Below are 22,189 nucleotides of genomic sequence, written 5' to 3'. Positions count from 1 at the left end.
TGGCATATACTAGATGCAGTACAGATTTTACAGAAGTCATATTGGTTGTTGTTCACACATCATCACTGGAATAAGTCATTTGAAGGAGTACTCCAGAGCGCTGGTACTTAAAACAGCTTCCTGTTAGCTGCTGCTCTCTCCCCCTCCTCTCCCCCCCCAGGAAATTATAATAAATTATAATAAAGTGACGCCCACAGCTCCTTCCCTCCCTCCTCCTCCTTCCATGTGCCCACTAGCGCAGTGTTTCCCAACCAGGGTGCCTCCAGCTGTTGCAAAACTACAACTTGTAGTTTTAGTTGTAGTTTAGTTGTAGTTTCGCAACAGCTGGAGGCACCCTGGTTGGGAAACACTGCACTAGCGGTGTCACAAGAATGCCTCCCATCGCTACCATCACTGCTAGCTGGGCCCCTGTGCCCACAAGCGGTGTCACAAGAATGCCTCCCGCGAGCACTACCATAACCGCTAGCTGGGTCCCTGTGCCCACTAGCGGTGTCACAAGAATGCCGAGCGCGGCTCTGTTCCCCGTCCCTGTCAGCTCTCAGGGTACAAGCCTCGCGCGTGGCTAACGTAGTACTGCACAGGCGCAGCACAACGCAAATAGCGTAGGGCTAACGTAGGCAGCAATAGGAGCCTAGCGTTACCCCTACGCTATTTTCGTAGTACTGCGCATGTGCAGAATAAATTAACTTTGGGGGAGTACCCGACTCCGGGCTGGGAGGCTGGCACAGCCCGCAGTGACTCATGAGTCACCGGGCGCAGATGGCGCCAGATCATGAGGAAGACGCGGTCGAGCATCATCAGAGGACCCAGCTTCCGGCCAGATGGCAAAGCGAGGAGAAGACCGGGAAGAAGCCGACATGGACAACGTGAGTACATTACAATGTTATATAACTTTGATTTATGCTTCATTTCCCCCTAATAGGTTACCATCGGAGTACTCCTTTAACCAAAGTAAATTACAAGTGGTCACATTAAACTTATACTGGAGGCATAAGTGCAAACCCCGCCGCTCAAACACTAACACATACTTAACTACATCATCCTAAAATGTCATTTTTTAGAGTTTACATACTGCCAAACTACAGCATGTGATGTTGTGAATAGGATTCTAACACTTGGAATAACCTATTTAGCCTCCAAATGAAGAGTCTCATTTCTAAAATATGGTCTGGCTGCAAAGAATGGCTTGGCCTCAATATGTGCAACATTCATAAAGGCATTGCACTATTTTCTGCGGCAGCACATGACAGGTCCAACAATTTATGTGAAGAGGGGGAATAGTTACACAGACACGAGAAATACGGTGCATTTATATACCAATCCATCTATTTATTTCTTATATAGTGGACAAGAATAAGAGCCAAGTACTGTTTAGCATTGTTGTTGTTATAAAACACTGGTTTTCCCATTACTTCTACATCCATTTTAAAGGGGTACTCCAGTGGAAAACTCTTTTTTTTTTTTTTTTTTTTTTTTTATCAACTGAGGCCAGAAAGTTAAACAGATTTGTAAATTAGGAAAGAGTAGCTGGATGGCACCACTGATTAGCAAGCCTAATGGGAATTACGAGACAACCAGCACCGTATAGAATACATTGAGTCAAATACGCTGTCTGGTGTTGCTAGGAAGTAATAGGAAACACAGTCTCAAAAGTGGGGAAGAGTACGGCAATGCTGCCGAGCTTCCTGCACTCACCGCTACAGCTTCCAAAGGTAAACTCCTAAACGGACTCCTCTCGCGGGGACCTCATCCGGCCGGACGAAGCACGCTCTGTGCGAAACCGCCGCCAGTCGCCTCATGTCTGAGCGCCCCTGTCATCTGAGGTCCCCGCGAGAGGAGTCCGTTTAGGAGTTTACCTTTGGAAGCTGTAGGGGTGAGTGCAGGAAGCTCGGCAGCATTGCCGTACTCTTCCCCACTTTAGATTTGTAAACTACTTCCATTAAAAAATCTTAATCGTTCCAGTACTTATTAGCTGCTGAATACTACAGAGGAATTTCTTTTCTTTTTGGAACACAGAGCTCTCTGCTCACATCACGAGCATAGTGCTCTCTGTTGACATCTCTGTCCATTTTAAGAATTGCCCAGATTAGGAGAAAATCCCCAAAGCAAACATATGCTGCTCTGGACAGTTCCTAAAATGGACAGAGATGTCAGCAGAGAGCACTGTGCTCATGATGTCAGCAGAGAGCTTTTGTGTTTAAAGAATAAAATTATTTGCTCTGTAGTATTCAGCAGCTAATAAGTACTGGAAGGATTAAGATTTTTTAGTAGAAGTAATTTACAATTCTGTTTAACTTTCTGGCACCAATTGATAAAAAAAAAAAAAAAAAAGTTTTCCACCGGAGTACCCCTTTAAGTAACAAATCACAGACAAAAAACGGGTAGAACTCAATTCAAATCATATTACTGAAAATGCTTGAAAATAGAAATGAATATGTTCAACATATGATAATATAAGGCTGTTTCCATACAGTTCACATTAAATTCTAGAAAAAAAACAAAAAGAAAAAAATATATATGTCAGGTATATTACATCCCACTAGAAAAAGATATACAGACGTAATAAACCATAGTATGGAATATGTTTTGGCACAATGGTCTATTTACTTTGGCCCAATAAATTAATATATATATATATATATATATATATATTTTTTTTTTTTTTTTTTTCAGTATTTACTAGCCTCAGGGGCCAACTTATTGATTAAAATTGTATTCCTGCAATAGAGTCTGCGGTACATGTGAGCATAATTGTTTAAAGGGGTACTCCAATGGAAAACTACTTTTTTTTAAATTAACTGGTGCCTAAAAGTTAAACAGATTTGTAATTTACCTCTATTTAAAAAATCTTAACCCTTCCACTACTTATCAGCTGCTGTATGCTCCACAGGAAGTTTTATACCGGTAGTTCTTTTCTGTCTGACCACAGTGCTTTCTACTGACACCTTCCATATAAACCAAATTCCCATAGCAAACCTCTGCTGCTCTGGACAGTTCCTGCCATGGACAGAAGTGCCCGTAGAGAGCACTGTGGTCAGATAAGTACTGGAAGGATTAAGATTTTTAATTAGAAGTAATTTAAAATGTGCTTAACTTTCTGGCACTAGTTGATTAGAAAAACATTGTTTTCTATTGGAGTACCCCTTTAAAATTGAATTAAAGGTATGTTTACACAGTTACAAAAACTACAGGTATAAACTGCCTGGAAAAGCCGCCTACAAAATTTTCCCCCATTACCTGTATTCAATACCCTATACTGTGAATGTGAAAACAGAATTCTAGACATTTTTGCAAATGTAATGAAAAACTTAGATTTTACGTGGAAATAACTATTCAGACACTTAAAATTTAGGTCTGGGGCCTCCCATTTTTCTTCTATCATCTTTAAAGAAGCATTCTGGGAATTTAATCATTCATTTTTTTGCTTATATAGGGCAGCATAAGCTTTAATTAGGAAATAATGTAAAGGTTTTTGTGTATGTCTTTTGCTGATGTGGCATACATGGGATAGGCTCCATTTTGGTTTACAAATGCATAATGACGCGGGTTCTGTAATCCAGCCTACACTTCCTATGAATTCTGTGGCTTTGGCTGACAGTGTGATTATTGCAATTGGTCTTTTAGTAAGGCTGCTAGTGCTGGAGATCACCCAGCTGAACCCATTAGACGCACAAGTGGGTTGATGTCCGTTCACACTGTGCAGTTTTCTTTTCTACCTTAAGGGAGGGTCACATGAGGGAAGGTTGTGGCCAAATAGCTCTGTCTGTCCGCTCGTAGCGGTGGATTTCTACAACGGGAAATCTGCCTCTATGAGCAGGCACACAGAGCTACCATGCCGCAGGCAGAAGCTCGCACTGCAATCCCTCTGTGACTGCCATCGGCACATCCACAGTGTAAAATACGCCCCCTGTGACCCTGCCCCTAGACATCTTATCCCCTATCTAAAGGCACCCCAGACATCCGGTGCACAGAGCGAACTTAGCTCTGTGCCCGATGACTGGCAATGCGGGACAGAGGCTTGTGACGTGACGGTCACGCACCGGTCGTGACATCATTGCCATGCTTCCTCAATGCAAGTCTAAGGGAGGGGGCGTGGAGGTTTTTTTTTTTTTAAGCTACACTTCAGTACACCACTTTTCTTTTCTTTTTTTTTTTTAAAGAAAAGTTTCACTTCATAAATCAGCAACCACTGCAAAGTGAAACGCTAAAGTGTGTACCAAAGTCATTTGGTCAAATTTTCTGCCACAGAGACATTTATGCAACTTTTCTACACCAAAAAAGGTTCTAAAGCTGCTGATAAATTCCCCCACATACTTGTCTATATATGGTCTCATGGTTGACAATGTATCTTAGAGCATGAAAGGGGTATTCCAGGAAAAAACTTTTTTATATATATGAACTGGCTCCAGAAAGTTAAACAGATTTGTAAATTACTTCTATTAAAAAATCTTAATCCTTTCAGTACTTATGGGCTTCTGAAGTTAAGGTTGTTCTTTTCTGTCTAAGTGCTCTCTGATGACACCTGTCTCGGGAAAAGCCCAGTTTAGAAGAGGTTTGCTATGGGGAATTGCTTCTAAACCTAGCGTTTATCATCAGAGAGGACTTAGACAGAAAAGAACAACCTTGACTTCAGAAGCTCATAAGTACTGAAAGGATTAAGATTTTTTAATAGAAGTAATTTACAAATCTGTTTAACATTCTGGAGCCAGTTGATATATAAAAACAAGTTTTTTCCTGGATCAACCCTTTAACCAAGCCATGAGGTTTAAACAACTGCCTGTAGAGCTTAGAGACAGAAATGTGTGGAGCCACAGATCTGGAGAAGGGAACAAACAATCTCTGCTGCTCTAAATGTTCCCAAGGGTGCAGTGGCCCCTATAATTCTTAAATGGAAGAAGTTTGGAATAGTCAGGGCTCTTTCTAGACTGGGCCAAAGATTCACACCTTCCAAGAAGCTTATGACCCTTAAGACAACACAGAAGTGGCTTAGGGGCAACTCTGTGAATTTTCTTGAGTGGTCCAGCCAGAACCCTGACCTGAACCCAATCGAACATCTCTGCAGAGACCTAAAAATGGCGTCCACTGATGATCCCCATCCACTGCAGAGAGGAGTGGCAGAAAATCCATAAATCCAGGTATGCAAACCATGTTACCCCATCCCCAAGAAAACTGGAAGCTGCAATTGCTGCCAAAGGGGCTTCAACTAAGTCCTGAGTAAAGGGGTCTGAATACTTATGGCAATGCAATATTTGTTTTTCCTTTTTCAATAAATTAGAAAAGATTGCTTACATTTCATTTTCACTTTGTCATTATGGGGTAAACTTGAATTTCACATTAGAAAATGTGACTAAGGGTCTGAAGACTTTCTGAATGCATTGTATTTGCCAAAGGTAAGAAGCGTTGTTCGCTGTGGAAAGACTCTAATTATGTTTTCAATGTCTATTTCTCACTGTGCAAGAAAATGAGACTGCTGATATATAACAAGTATAACATCAGCCTAAGCACATTCCAGAGCCAAAGCCAACAACATTAGTAGAAAGAGAACAATCCTGTCCCTGCACACATTCTCCAGCACGTCAGCTTCTCTTCCTACTTGTAATATCATTTATTCTGACATTACGGAATGTGCTCAGTCTGATTTATTGCCTATCTGGGTGTGCAGATCAAAATAGTGATTACTCTTCATCCAGGGCCTTGGCTTGGATCCTTATTGAGGAGATAACCATCTGTATGACACCAGTAAAGGTTTCCTCATCTTAGAAAGGACACTTATATGACATGGCTTCTGAGGATGTTTACCCCAAGCCTAAACAAACCACATAACCAAAAGCGTATTACCCTCTCCCCTTTGGAATAACATGGGAATATGTGTGCAAAGTAATGGCCGCTGTCGAGCAACAGTTATTTAACACCAAGCGGTTTTCTGTTTTTGCACTTTCGTTTTTTCCTCCTTACCTTTTAAAAATCATAACCCTTTCAATTTTGCACCTAAAAATCCATATGATGGCTTATTTTTTGCGCCACCAATTCTACTTTGTAATGACATCGGTCATTTTACCCAAAATTCTACGGTGAAACGGGAGAAAAAAATCATTGTGCGACAAAATTGACGAAAAAACACAATTTTGTAAATTTTGGGGGCTTCCGTTTCTACACAGTACATTTTTTGGAAAAAAAAATGACACCTTATCATTATTCTGTAGGTCCATACAATTAAAATGATACCCTACTTATATAGGTTTGATTTTGTCGTACTTTTGGAAAAATCATAACTACATGCACGAAAATTTATACATTTAAAATTGTCCTCTTCTAACCCCTGTAACTTTTTTTTATTTTTCCACGTATGGGGTGATATGAAGGCTCATTTTTTGCACCCTGATCTGAAGTTTTAATCGGTACCATTTTTGTTTTGATTGGACTCTTTGATCACTTTTTATTTATTTTTTTATGGTATAAAAAGTCACCCAAAAAAACGCTATTTTGGACTTTGGAATCTTTTTGCGTGTACGCCATTGACCGTGCGGTTTAATTAACTATATATATTTATAGTTTGAGCATTTACACAAGCGGCGATACCACATATGTTTATTTTTATTATGTTTATATATTTTTTATATGGAATTTTGGAAAAAGGGGGTGATATAAACTTTCAATAAGGAAGGGGTAAGGGTGCGTTCACACTGAGTAATTCAAGAGGAATTTACTCGAGTAATTGCTCTTGAATTCTCCTCTCCAAATTAATGCACATCTCCTCTGCCCATTGACTTTAATGTTATTTCTGCTGTCCTGTTCACACTGCGGAAATTCTGCTAGCAGTATTCCGACGCTGAATTCCTTTACGCATGAAAGAACATGTTCATTCTTCAAGCGGAATCTACGAGCAGAATCCAATAGAAGTCAATGGTAAAAAAAAAAAATTCCCAACATCGTTTTCAAGCTGAATTCAAGTGGAATTTGAGCGGAATTCAGAAAAGTTGATTAAATAGCCTCCTCCTTCATTCCTCTTCATTTCCACATGAAAATTCCGCTTTAATTACACTCAAATTCCGCTTGATGGAGAAGGCAAAAATTTCCTGACCAAAATTATTCCTCGTGAATTTCTCTTGAATTCTTTAATGTGTGTGTTTTTAAACTTTATTTTTTTTTTACACTTTTAGTCCCCTTAGGGGAATTTTAGGAGGAATCATTTGATTACTCATACAGATCAATATGTTTCCATAGAACCACATTTATCTGTGTGCTCTGCGCTCGATTGATAAAGCCTGGTGCTGCCAGGCTTTATCATTCTGAGCACCGGAGCCGGCACAGGAGGAGAGGTAAGCCCTCCGGCAACCTCCACAGCGAATCGAACCCACCCCATAAGGGCCACCAGGGATAGGATAAAGGCACCTTTAGACGCTGCTGTCAACTTTGACAGCGGCGATCTAAAGGGTTAACAGCCGGCCACGGCGATCGCCGTATGTGGGCTATTAACACCAACACCCAGCTACAAAAATCAGCTGGAGGCAGGCAGGTATGATGCGGGGTCGAGTCGGGAGCCCGTGTCATACCCCGTTAACGGCACATGGACAAGCATAGACGTCCATGGTCGTTAATGGGTTAAAGTGTACGGCCAGCTTAAGCCTATCATGTATAATTCCAACTCCAAGAACCCCTGCTTATTAATTAGACATTATTCAAAGGTGGTAATGTTTCTCCTTGGGGAGACTGCCAAGCTGGCATAGGCAATCTTACAGTTCAGGCAATGCTCCCTAGAAATAAATATGCAAACTAGCTCTCCTCCAGTAGGGAAACAAGTCGTCTCTCTAGTGCCAGAGAACATTACATGGCCTATAAGACTCCCTTCACCAGCTTGAGGGTCTATCTAAGGAGACACATTACCTTGTCAGACCCACTTCAAAGCCCTCTCTTAGCCAACCAGCACCCTGCTCTGTACTGTTGATGGACAATAATTTGAAACTTCCTTTTGGAGAAGAATCTTGTTCAACTCATACTTCCTGGTCATGTTCCAAGGCTTTTTAAGGGGTGAGCATTGTCATAACAGGAAAGAGACAGCTCATTTACTTCTTGAGAGCTACTTTGTATAGAGATATGGGAGTGAGGTGATTTAGTTTGGAGAAAAGAAGTCTTAGGGGTGATCTGAATGTACAAATATATGAATGGACAGTACAGAGATCTTTCTAGTGATCTTTTTATAATTAGGCTGGTAACCATGGCAAGGGGACAACATCTTTGTCTACAGGAAAGAAGGTTTCACCATCATCACAGACAGAGATTCTTTACCGTAAGAGCAGTGAGACTATAGAACTCTCTGATGTTGTGATGTCTGACTCAAAAAATAAGTATATAATATTACAGTTATGGATACTAGATTTATGTGGATAGAACGTTGATCCAGTGATTTATTCCATTTGCCATATTGGGGTCAAGAAGGAATTTTTCCTGTCATGGGGAAATTGGCATCAGCCTTATGGGGGGTTTTAGCCTTCCTTTGGAGCAACACAGAAGAGTTCTGGGTTGGACTCGAAGGACTCTTGTCTTTTTTCAACCTTACAAACTATGTAACTATGGTACAAATAATACAGATTACAATAGCTGATGACTTGAAGAAGAGTCTCTTACCTTTGGTGGTTTAAATGGGTAATCTGGTGAGAATGTGATATCTAAGAAGAAAACACCTCCTTCATATACAGAGCCAGGGGGACCTAGAATAGTTGATCTCCATTCATATATGTTATCTCCTTTGGGTCCAGCACTGTAAAAAAACCAAAAAACAATGACATATTAAGCTCGATGTGTAAGTTCTGGAAATGTGATAAATGCATAAAATGTTAAACAAAGTTAAAAAAAAAAAAAACTAAATAAAAAACATCCAGTTACTTAGTAATGTAGACAGTCAACAATGTCAAGTGATCATCATAGATATTTAGAATTCCTTTTCATTGGATTTTGATATTTAATGTGGAGCTAACTCTGTATTTTGTATAGATGAAAAGCTCACTCAGATGATAGACACTGTTAATATCACTTCTCACTTAAATATTTCCACAAGGCTATCTTACATTATTTTCCTATATGCACTGACTGTAAGTACACCAAAAAAGATGTGAGCCAATACTAGATTTTTGAACAATAGACCACTGATTAGTAAAAGAAAGAATAAAATATGGAACCTAAAATAAATAAAAAAATAAATATCCCTTAGGATTATAAAGTAACGAAATATAGCATACTCAGCTCAGTCGGGCTGTTCGGGACCACCGCGGTGAAATCCCGGCTTCTCGAATAGCTTGCAGGACACCAGGAGGATCCCTACCTGCCTCCTGTGTGTTCGATCGCCAAATGAATGCTCTGTGAATTGGTTCCAGGCAGGAGCAGTCATGCGGCGTTAACACTGATCAATGAACACTGATCAATGCCATGTTAATGCGTGGCAGTGAACAGTGTAAGAGATCAGTGTGTGCAATGTTATAGTCCCCTATGGGGGCTATAACATTGCAAAAAAAAAAAGTGTTAATAAATGTGATTTAACTTTAATAAAAGTCAGAATCACCCCCCTTTTCCCATAGGAAAAAAAAAATAAAAACTATGTAAATAAATATAAATATAAACATATGTGGAATCGCCGCGTGCGGAAATGTCCGAACTATAAAAATGTATCATTAATTAAACCTCAGGGTCAATGGCGTACACGTAAAAAAATTCCATAGTCCAAAATAGCGTATTTTTGGTCACTCTTTATACCACTAAAAAATAAATTAAAAGTAATCAAAAAGTCCAATCAAAACAAAAATGGTACCGATAAAAACTTTAGATCACGGCGCAAAAAATGAGCCTTCATACATCCCCATATGCAAAAAAAATAAAAAAAGTTATAGGGGTCAGAAGAGGACGTTTTTTAAACATATACATTTTCCTGCATGTAGTTATGATTTTTCTAGAAGTATGACAAAATAAAACCTATATAAGTAGGGTATCATTTTAACCATATGGACCTCCAGAATAATGATAAGGTGTCATTTTTACCGAAAAATGCACTGTGTAGAAATGGAAGGCCCCAGAATTACAAAATGATATTTTTTCTTCAATTTTGTCGCACAATGATTTTTTTTCCCCATTTCACTGTGGATTTTTTTGTAAAATTACTTATGTCACTGCAAAGTAAAATTGGTTGCGCAAAAAATAAGCCATAATATGGATTTGTAGGTGGAAAATTTAAAGGGGTATGATGTTTAAAAGGTAAGGAGGAAAAAACGAAAATGCAAAAAATGAAAAACGCTGAGTCCCTAAGGGGGTTAATCATTCCTTAACTAATCAATGGTCTATTGGACAAATATAAAGAAGGAGGAACATTTTAGCTTATATATACACATTTCATTGACTCAAAGTGTAATTTCATGGTTAAGGACACGTTTACTTTAATTCTCTAATATACCATCCTCAGTGGTACCTGCTTTAAAAAAAAAAAAAAAAAAACTCACTGATGCTCCTACATCTACACACTACATGTTTCCCAAGGGTTCAATAACAACCAGCATTACCTGAAAATACAACAATACACTACAAAACATTCCTTTTATAACCTTAAATTAAAAGATAAAATTCTAGCGGTCTGCAGCTGCATACCAGGGTAAACATTAGGGGTGTGAATCGCCAATAATTTGGCAATTCGATTCGAATCGCGATACCAGGGTGGCGATTCGATATATCGCGATTTTCCCTATTATAAGCTTGGGAAAACTTATTCTAGCTGAGAAAGAACAAGATCCCGCGAGAGTTGTCCTGTGAGTGCGTACGTTCTCCTTCCTGTTTGTTCTGAGTCTGTAGTCTCGCGGTAGTGGTCAGGAGTTTAAGTGTTATAAAAAAAAATAAGACAGACAAATGGGACTGTGACTCAGTGAGTGAAATACAGTAAATGTTAATTATAATAATTTATTTAAAAAAATCGATTCTCAGAATTTTTCTTACAACCCTAGTAAACATATAAACTATATTTAGGTCGCTCCCACACGTGATATCTGTAGGTAGAGAGAATGTTATCATTTAAACATACATCTCTCCATGTAGGGGCATAATACAAAGCATGTGATGCCTTGTATTATGCCATGAACATATGCAACAATAGACTGAAGCTGTCCCTTTGATTTATATGGGAAAGGTGTCTGGGTGTGCTCCGTGACTTTTATAGACATCATTCCAAAGGGAGGGGAGGCAGATCTGAGAGCAACAGCTATTGTGTATACCTTTGTTATCTATCTACTGGTGTCACCTTTTACTGTAATCCTGTCTGTGTTGATAAGGAGAACACTGCTGGAAAGAAGTGCTCCGTGCAGAACAGGAAGTATAAGTTTAGTTTTAGGCATTGTGACCAGAAAGGATTCTGCAAGAATTCAAGATAATTTTAAAATACAGATACTAAAAAAAACTAATAACAAAAAACACTATATTTAGTAAAATATTGTTATTTTTTTATTGTTATTTTCTGATGACACATTTCCTTTAACCACTTCCTACCCCACAACATATTAGATTGTCATTGTAAGTAGGTGGAACCAAGGTATTATCATGCAATGATGCCTGTGTAAATGCCTACTAAGCCTAGTAAGTAAAACACTTGCAGGTAAAAAAAAAAAAAAAAAAAAAGTTTGAAGTACAAAAAAATTTTGCTATAGGGGCATTGGTTCAGGACTCCCAACACAGCTTGTTGTGTGCTGCGGCTTTTTCCTATATATCAGGGATGTGGAATTCATATCGCCCGACGCCTGGAACATGCAGTTCCGGGCGCTGGGCAGGTGAATGTTTCCGGCCCTTAGCCGGACCTGACAAGTGCGGTGGCTAACAGCAGTCTGTATGGAGCGGGCTCCCGCCTCCTGCCCGCTCCATACTCTGCAGCCCCTGGCTGTTTTCAGTAGCTGGGGGCCGCCGCTAATAGCCAGCATGCAGCTGGCTATTAACCCTTTAGATCGCTGCTGTCAAAGCTGACAGCGCCATCTAAAGGAACATGTGAATGCTCCTTGGTGGGCTAGCGGGGTGGATCGGGGGTGGGGGGGTGGGGGTTGGGGGGATGCACTATAAAGTAGCCGGAGGGCTTACCTCTGCTTCCCTGGTGTCTGTGGCTCTGTCATTGATAGAGCCTGGCTGGGCTAGGCTCTATCAAGAACTCTATTGATCTGTATGAGGAATCTAATGATTCCTTCTAAAAGTGTAAAAAAAAAGAATAAAAGTTTTTTTAAAAGAAGTTTAAAAGACACACATTAACCCCTTCCATGTTAAAAGTTCAAATCACCCCCTTTTCCTATATAAAAACATGTAAACATAATAAAAATAAACATATTTAGTATTGCTGCGTGCGCAATTGTACAAACTATTAAAATATAACATTATGTATCCCATATAGTAAATGACATAAATGTAAAAAAAATACCAAACCACAGAATTGCAATTTTTATAATATCCCATAAAAATATCCCAAAAAAATATCCCCCCAAAAAAGTTAAAAAGCGATTAAAAAGTCAGATCAATACCAAAATGGTACCGATACAAAAAACAGATTATAGCGCAAAAAATGAGCCCTCATACAGCCTGGTATGAGAAAAAATAACTAATAAAAATTCATTTTTTTTTTAAATTAGTAAAACATGATGGAAACTATACAAACTGGTATTGCTGTAATAAGGCCGGCCTAAAGTATGAAAATAACATGTTAGCTCAACCACAAGGTAAATGACGTAAAAAAGAAAACCACCAAATTTGCTAAATTATCTTTTACTATTTCAATTTCACTTCACCGATTATATCTATATATATATAAAACTCAATGGCCCTTATTTACTAAGAGTGGAGTGTAGGTTTCTTTGTGGGTTTTAATTCCCTACAATTTATTTTCCGCTGTATTTACTACACTTTGCTTTTTTTTACACATGTTCTGATCTGTCTGGATTTCCTCAGCTCAAATCCACCACATTTTATGAGGAAACCTTAGTAAATATGTAGTTTTTGTGTGAAAAAGGTCAGGACCACGCCCCTTTCCAGAGGTCACTCCCCTTTTACCCAGCGGTCACGTCCCCTTTTCGGGTCTTCTTAGCAAAATGGAGAGTTAGTCGGGGTTTTTCAATTCTGGCGCAAATTCTTGCGCAAACAGAATTTCTGGCGCAATGCGACAGAATCTGGCGCACAACCCGACAAAAGATGTCGGGTTTGCAATAGTAAATGAGGGCCAATGTGTGTATGTGTGTGTGTATATGTGTGTGTATGTATGTATGTGTGTATGTATGTATGTGTGTATGTTCCAGCATCACGTCCAAACGGCTAAAGATATTAACATGAAACTTGGCACACATGTTACTTATATGTCAACAACAAACATAGGATGGGTGATTTAACCCTTACTCACCCCCATTTGCGAGGGTCGGGGTTTTTTGTTTAATGTCCCAAGTCTAAGGGAAATATATGTTACTGAATAACTTCCAAACGGCTTCAGATATTTTGATAATACTTCCTCACATGTTACTTATATGTCCACTTAAAATAAAGGATAGTTAATTTAACCCTTAACTACCTCCATTTGTGAGGGTCGGGGTTTTTGTTTAAAATCCCATGCAAATCAATGGGAAATGTATGTTCCCACATAACTTCCGTACGGCTGGAGATATTTCAATAATACCTGGTACACATATTATGTCAATTGAAAATATATGATAGTTAAATTAACCCTTACCTACACCCTTATATAAAAGATTTTTTTTTGTTTCAAGTTCCACGCAAGTATATGGGACTCCCAGTACCTTACTCCACAAGCTCTGCTCTGCATCTCCTGGTTAATGTGTCAATTTGGCTTGCAAGCTACACCCCATCTCACAAAGACACGCCCACATGTTAAGCCCCACCCCTTTTTTATCTACCCTTCTTGTGCATCGGTCTGGCTTGCAAATCAAGCCCGGTTCCACACTGTGTCTGTGTGGGGAGAGGGTAGCTCCACCCACACCACTCAGGTGTTTTCACCTGGTGGGGGGTGGAGCTGCTTTCCCCTATATAGACCAGAAGGATCTTAGTTTGTCTTTGTACGACTAAGGCGATAGAGCTCGCCAAAACGCGTCACTTGTGATCCACGTTTGGTGTCCGTGTGTTCTTATACAATAAAACGGCTTCCTTGCTTTGGACCTGCAGTGCTGGACTTTCCTTTCTTCACAGGGATATGAGGTTGAGATAGAATGATGGGATAGGAGGTCAGGATAAGAGTACAAGATATGAGGTCAGGATAGGAGGTTGGGTTAGGAGGTCGAGATATGAGGTCGGGATATGAGGACAGGATATGAGGTCAAGATAGGAGGACGGGATAGGAGGTTGGGATATGAGGACAGAATATGAGGTCGGGATATGAAGACGGGATAGGAGGACAAGATATGAGGACGGGATATGAGGTCAGGATATGAGGTTGAGATATGATGACGGGATATGTGGACGGGATATGAGGTCAGGATATGAGAACGGGATATGGGGTTGGAATATGACAACAATATTTGAGGACGAGATATGAAGACAAAAGCTTCCTCCTTTGTTGATTTTCCTCCCCAACAAGGATTAGGAAGGAAAAACCGGGCAACGCTGGGTACTCAGCTAGTGTGTATATATATATATATATATATATATATATATATATATATATATGCAAATCATTAAATGTTGCAGTATCTTGCAATACCTTTTTTATTGGACTAACAGCATTTTGTAGAGACAAGCTTTCGGGATTCCTCCCTTTATCAAGTCCAAAGCAAATCACTGGACTAATACGGCTACTCAAATTTACTATATATATATATTATTATAATTTTTTTTTTTTCTGGTTCGGAGAAAATGTTATTGAAAAATTTAAATGTATCATTATAGTAGGCAGTTATGGCTATTATAGGTGGAGGAGGAAAAAAATGAGAGTTTGAGACCAAAAATTGGTCCAGACAAGTGGATCGTCATGAGGGACAAGTAGATTTTGCTCCGCTTTAGTCTCGTGGACAAGTAATTTTTTATAAAATTTCCACACCCCTGTGTATATGTATATATGAATTTCCCTTTAACAAAATAAACATATTGTATATTGTTAAATAAAGACATATAACTCAACCCACAAATCCTCCTACAGCTATGGCAATGAAAACATAATAAGTTATGACTGAAACAGAACAACAAAAAACCCTGCATCCTGAATGACAAAATAATCTGGTCCTTAAGAAATGTGTACAAAGTGGAATTGTACTTTAAGACTAAGAACAAGCTACTGAGGCAATAGAAACCCGTTCCACAAAGTGAATATTTGGCAGAGGTGTCGGGACCATTTTCTCTGCAGGTCATCACTTTTCCATAATAATATTTGCCGTAGAGTTTCCCACTGGGACAATGTAAGGATTCTACTGCAGCATTTTCTGTTCCAATCTAAATGATTTTAATTTGAAAGAAAATCTCTGTATGTGAATTGTGCCTAGAAAATGATAACATAGAACTGATACATAAATGGGAAATAATACAAGCTAAAATCAAAATCTGCTGAGTGAACAGCTTCCCATAGACGGCCTTCCTTCTATGGATTCCTAGATGTGAAACGCTTAGCTGAATTAATGTTTTATATTTATTAGATTTTATTATTTCCTTCAGCCTGGGAATTATATCCATTGGAGGCTTTCCAGGCCTCTTGGGAAGCACGTGTGATGAATGTGTAGTTACCCTTCGCACACACATAAGCGTCTCTAATCTGAGTAAATATTCGGTGGCATTTCCTCCATCGTTCCCTCATGGTTGGTAAATATTTTAGGCTCGTATGAAATGCTAAATACAGTGCATACATTTCTGAGACTGTATTGGTGTCAGCACATTTCTCATAGAAGGCTGGATTCGGGAATTCCTGACACTGTTATATTTCCCATACCGTGCTCTGTAGATTTGTAAATATAGTTCTGACAATGCAACTTTATTTACCTAGAAAAGGACGTGTTTGTAACACTTGTTTTATTTTAAATGGGAATATGTTACCAGGTTTATGCTGCCCTAACTGAGGGTGCATAAGGAAGAGACACTGATTCCAGCTTTTATAAGCAGCGCACTAAAGATCACACAAGCAGTAGTCCGGCATGTTCATCCGTAGCCGCTTCCCCCACTGATCGACAGGTGGAGAAGCAGCTCATAAAGATCTCTGTCTGCAGCATGCATGCTCTGTAGTCCGCTACTAACACATTTTAGAAAGACTATTGCAAAAAAGAAACAGACAAAATGAAAGCCCTGCTTGTCCTCAGTATACAGAGCCCTGCCTGTCCTCAGTGTACAGAACCCTGCTTGTCCTCAGTGTACAGAGCCCTGCTTGTCCTCATTGTACAGAACCCTGCATGTCCTCAGTGTACAGAGCCCTGCTTGTCCTCAGTGTACAGAGCCCTGCTTGTCCTCAGTGTACAGAGCCCTGCTTGTCCTCAGTGTACAGAGCCCTGCTTGTCCTCAGTGTACAGAGCCCTGCATGTCCTCAGTGTACAGAGCCCTGCCTGTCCTCAGTGTACAGAACCCTGCTTGTCCTCAGTGTACACAGCCCTGCTTGTCCTCAGTGTACAGAGCCCTGCTTGTCCTCAGTGTACAGAACCCTGCATGTCCTCAGTGTACAGAGCCCTGCTTGTCCTCAGTGTACAGGGCCCTGCTTGTCCTCTGTGTACAGAGCCCTGCTTGTCCTCAGTGTACAGAGCCCTGCTTGTCCTCAGTGTACAGAGCCCTGCATGTCCTCAGTGTACAGAGCCCTGTTGTCCTCAGAGTACAGAACCCTGCTTGTCCTCTGAGTAAAGAACCCTGCTTGTCCTCAGTGTACACAGCCCCACTTGTCCTCACTGCACAGAGCCCTGCTTGTCCTCAGTGTACAGAACCCTGCATGTCCCGCTGACAATTCTTGGATTTTGTCCCAGCTGAGACAAACAGGCAATAGCTGCAGAGGTATGACAGCATTCTCCACATCATATACGTGTAATGTTATTTTTTTTTACATTATATAAAAAGCATTTTTCACATGATAAACATATATGTTATTGTCTACATTATATAAAAAGCTTTTGCAAATGACAGTGGCCATTTAAAAAAAAAAATGAATAGGTAAAATTTTTGTACACAAAAAGTTCTGATAAAATAAAAAAAAGTAGCTCAACATTACATAATAGAAGGGAACACAGCCTTTAACGGACACAATGGGGTAAGAGATGCTGATCTATACATCTTTTAGGCTAGTTTGCCAGTTTAGGATTGTACTGCAGGCTCTGCTTTACGTATAGGCCCTTATATGACTGTCAGGGCAAAAGTGTGTTACTTTGGCCTTTGTTTGGGACGAATGTGGTAAGGTCTGCTGGATGGTATAATGTGGATTCTTGCGCTATATCTTTGAGCTGGACGAGTATTTCGTGCCTTATTTTCAGCTGTTTTATGTCCATTCCTTTTATTTTTGCTTGTATTTTTTTGCTTTTTTTTCAGCTGTTTAAGGCTAAAGCAACATCCCCAAATACTGTGAACATAGCCATACACATACCAGTAGTGTGCTGCTTGCTCAACAACTGAATTAAGATTTTTTTTATGTAGTTTTTGACCACCCATTTTTGTTAAAGGCAATAGCCTGATTTTCAAATAATTCATCTGTGAAAGCATTGCATAGAAAACATGCAGCAAATTGTGGGAAAATATACTTTAACATCCGATATATACAGTCATCTCAAAGTAGCAAGTTGCATTTGTACAAAAACAAGATCTTGGCAGCGGAAGTGTTTTTCGGTCTCTAATGAAACCTGTAGTCAGCGGGATACCTCCACACAGCCTCTCTTTACTGTATTTTAAGCCACAGGATCCCTAACAGAACGGCCTCCTAGTAATCTGCTCAATGAGTCGTTCACTGACTAATGAATCAAATGATTATTGATTAAAGACATTTACATGATTTATTATATTCATCCACAAGATGACCAGCACCCAGAACACAGCTTTACAATGAAATAAAACAACACACTAAACAAAATACCATAAAATCCTGTATAATTCATACAGGGTAGCAGTGATTTCACATACACAATCTGAAATCTAATTAAAGGTTAGTGTCACACACATCACATCCTCAGCGTATCTGATGCTGTGGATGTGCTGGTGGCAGTCCCAGAGTGACTGCAGAGAGCTCCCTGCTATAACAGGGAAGCTCTGTGTGTCTCTGCTCTGTGTTATGACTGCTGGAGGAAATCATCTGCTATGAGCGGACACACAGAACTACAGAGAGCAAGGAGCTTGCTCTGCAGTCGCTCTTTGACTGCATGCAGCACATCTGCAGCATCAAATATGCTGTGGGTACGCTGTGTGTGACCCTACCCTATAGAAATGATCCGGGCAGGCATTTTTTAAAATTCTGCTCTGGAAGGTGGTAAATTATTAAGAAAAAAAAACAAAAAACATATACTTACCTTCCTCATTCTTCTGCTGCCATTGGTATTACAGAGCACTGATCCATGTGGCATGGCATTTCTGAGGTTATGTGGTGATTTCATAGGATCGCTCAGCCAATCAGTGGCTGTAGTGGTGTCCTACCTTAGCCACTGCTTGGCTAAGCAAGCCTAAAACATCATATCCCAAAGCCCATATGCTCCCTGCAGCAGGAACCGATACTCTGTGATACTTGTATCAGGAGAGCTAGGAAATATATGTGTTTTTTAATGTTTTTATTCACCACCTCCCAGAGCAGAATAAAATAAAAAAGGAAATTGATGTCCGAATAACCACTTTAAATGCTACATTTGGTCAATGTTACAACAACCACGGCCATGGCATATTTAAAGAGGGCTCCTTTGCCCTAATTTTTCCAGAGCCATGATCAGGAACTTGCAAACTCATGTGGAGTTCCAAAATGCAGGGCTGTTTGTATGCTCAGCACAAGTGTTACCCAAACAAAATATAGAATATGCTAATACACTGCACATGTTAAAAAAGTGTAAAATGGTAATCCCTTCCCTTTGTAATGAAAAAACTAAGTCTCCAAAAATGCAATTATTTAGTATAAAATATATTTTTCTGCACACACATTAAAACAAAAAAAGTTAATGCATTTTGCAGCTCAGCATGGCGTTTATGACTCTTGAGCTTAGAAGAAAAACATCACTTCGCAACTCTGCACAAAGCCAGGTACCATTTGTTTTATTTCCTTATCAGCAGCTGTGGACATAGATTCCTACAAAGAGTTGCAGAACTTTCCATTATATAGTGATGAAGCTGTATCTGCATGAGGATGTAAAAACCCTTTAATGTAAACTTTAACTAGAGTTGTTCTTAAAAAATAATCCTGACTGACTCCTGGATTTGTAATATTTCATTCTGTTGTGTATTTATCCTTAGTGGAATCCTAAACTGTGAGCTGGGAGATCTGAAGAGGATTAGGGCAGACAGTTTACTATTAGAGTAGAACCTCTCTTAGCAATGGCTACTTCAATATGGGTAGCGGGAGTCTGTTTCTGTCAGCTTTCCAATGAACGCTGATATAAGAGGGAGAGAAGGACTGACAAAGGGAGGCAAATGCTAAATGGTCTTCACTATGTTAAATTAAAACAAAATGGAATAAATATGAGAAGGACAAATCTGCTGGAAGGTTCAGGAGCAATGAAGTGACAGCTGTGATAGCCTATTCCTACAATGTTAATGTAATGTCATCTGCTTTCTAATCCAGCTGACAGACAGACACTGATATACAGCAAGACATACGCTGACTCTGACAGCCCCCTCAGCTTTCCGGAGAGCAAGATTAGAACGAGGTTGGATACCCTTCCCTGTCTTCCTCTATAACATTCAAGTAATAGTCATAATGTATGATCGTCACTACAGTGACATCGCAGATATAGTGCCAGAGATAGCAGACATTTTATTGTCAACAACAATTGAATGTCATAGTGCCACCATGTGCAGGTTAAAGAGGGATAAACTGCTACGAAGAAAAAAAAGGAATAAACCTGTCACCATGTCTGTCATAGATTGTAACTGCAAATAACATTATATGATTTACATGATAAGCCTGATTTACTGAGATTGATGAAAGTTATGACCAATATCCAGCCACATATTGACATGATTTTGGGTGCATCTGTTAGTAAATAGGTTGGTTAGCGCTAAAAACATGGGATCCTCTCCGATCATAAATAAAGGCATTGCTGTAACTTCAGGGGAGAATACAGAAATAGATCAACTCAAATCTGGAAAGTTATGCAAAAAATACATTAATTCCACCGTCATGTTTTCTTCAAAAACAGGGCATAGCATAAATGTTTGACAGACATGAGCCCCACATCTATCTCAATACTGGGGACTCCCTGGCATGGTTGTGGTGGGCCGAGATGGCTAGGAATCCATTGAGCTGGCAGTTTTACACCTATATAACTTATATAGATGGTAATATTGTAGAGTTGTGTAAATAGCAAAACACTGAGACCTCCAGCTGCTGCAACCATGACAGATGAGCCAAGGAGGCCCATGATCTGGAGTTATGTAATAGGTAGTTGATTGGTGCGGGTCATGCCATCATCCCGTGAATAAATGGAGTGGTTGGTCGAGCGTGTGTACTGCTGCTCCATTCACTCTCTATATCCAGGATAGCTGAGTGATATCCTGAGGATAGTTGATGAGTTATGTAAACAATGTGCAAACTAATTTACTAATTTATAGGTCCTGCTTCCATTTTTGGCTAAAAAGTACAAAGACCCTACATGTATGTGGATAAGATGTCTGATTGTGGGAGTCCCGCCACTGAGGATCCCCGCGATCTCCCTGCTGCACCCGACGTTCGCATAGAGCATCGGGTGCAGTGCCAGGGGCTCGTGACGTCAAGGCCGCGCCCCGCTCCTAACGTCACGGCCACGCACCCTCAATGCAAGTCTATGGGAGGGGGCGTGACGGAATACACTTGCATTGAGGGGGCATGGCCATGATGTCACGAGTGGGGCGTGACCGTGATGTCACAAGCCTCCGCCCTGCATCACCAGTCATCGGGCAAAGAGCAGAGTTTGTTCCATGCACGATTGACTGGGGTGATGCAGCCGAGATTGTTCCGTGCACCGATTGACTGGGGTTAAGCAGCCGAGTCGCTGGGGACCCCCCGCAATCAGACATCTTTTCTCCTATCCTTTGTTTAGGGGACATTATGTCTAAGGAACCCCTTTAAGATGGACATCTATCAGATGTACCTTAACCACTGCATGGACAAACATATTTGAACTGAATAAATTATTCCCTGTACAGCGTACCGGATTACCTATGACAACCCCTACTAGTTTAAAAACCCAGTCTGCAGATTTCAGCAAAGACCAACAATAAGATTGGAGGGGATGATGTCGGTATAAAGAACAGGGATCACAATTTTCTTTTGCAGAGTCTTTCAAATATACAGCTAAAAGTCTTGCTTTCTACAGGGTCCTCCGTACATACAAGAAGAGGCCAATCTGCATCTCTCCACAGCTCACCGAAATACTGGAGTCATAAAAATATTCCCAATTAAAATCCACTCTCTGCCAGGTAAGCTTCCTTCAAGTCAAGCACATGAAGACACCATGCAAAGTTGCTTCCTTGGGAACTAATTTAGATAGAAACAGCCCAGATCATGTACAAGTCTTAGTTAAGGCTTGCAAAGACAAATCTGGTTTAAACTGCTGATGTTATTCCAATTTATAGTCTCCAGCTAATGACAGATCTCCGGAGGCGAGGTAAGAAGAGCGCCACACATTGTAGCTTGATCAGCATTAAAAGCTATGGCAAGCAAGGACCAAATCCAGCTTTAAGAGTCAAATCCCCAAAGAGCTTTTTAAATAATGTGCATTGGATCGCTTTACTGCTTCTCCAGCTATCCAATGTGAGAAAAATGTAGTGGAACGCCTAAATGGAGAAACATGCTGAAGCAATGCGGCGTAAAAGACACAAACGTCCTTATAGCGTTCACTTGAGTCTGCACAGAATTATCCGCATAACCTTCGCTAAAGTTTTACTTCTAAATTAAAACCCAAAACATTTGCCTATTATGTATCTCTATAAGGGCTGCACGATTTGGGAAAAATGTGTGATTGCGATTATGGAGGTAAATATTGCGATATCGATATGTGATTGCGATAAATAAATAAATAAATGGTGAAAAACTACAGAGTCGGAACATTTATCTACCGACTCC

At 40.0% G+C, this 22,189-nt stretch overlaps 1 protein-coding gene across 3 annotated transcripts in view; it reads right to left on the bottom strand.

The window, feature by feature from the left end:
• Nucleotides 1-22,189, bottom strand: part of LOC130273350 (ubiquitin-conjugating enzyme E2 E2) — a 263,263-nt gene that overhangs the window by 41,767 nt on the left and 199,307 nt on the right. For all 3 annotated transcript variants that reach the window (XM_056519972.1, XM_056519974.1, XM_056519973.1), the window contains exon 4: nt 8,626-8,758. In XM_056519972.1, the coding sequence (XP_056375947.1) occupies nt 8,626-8,758 (133 nt within the window). The remainder of the gene's footprint in view (nt 1-8,625; nt 8,759-22,189) is intronic.

This window comes from Hyla sarda, chromosome 5 (assembly GCF_029499605.1).
Source record: "Hyla sarda isolate aHylSar1 chromosome 5, aHylSar1.hap1, whole genome shotgun sequence".
Lineage (NCBI taxonomy): Eukaryota > Metazoa > Chordata > Amphibia > Anura > Hylidae > Hyla > Hyla sarda.
The sequence above is the reverse complement of the archived record's forward strand: the minus strand, read 5'-3'. Positions and strand labels throughout refer to the sequence as shown.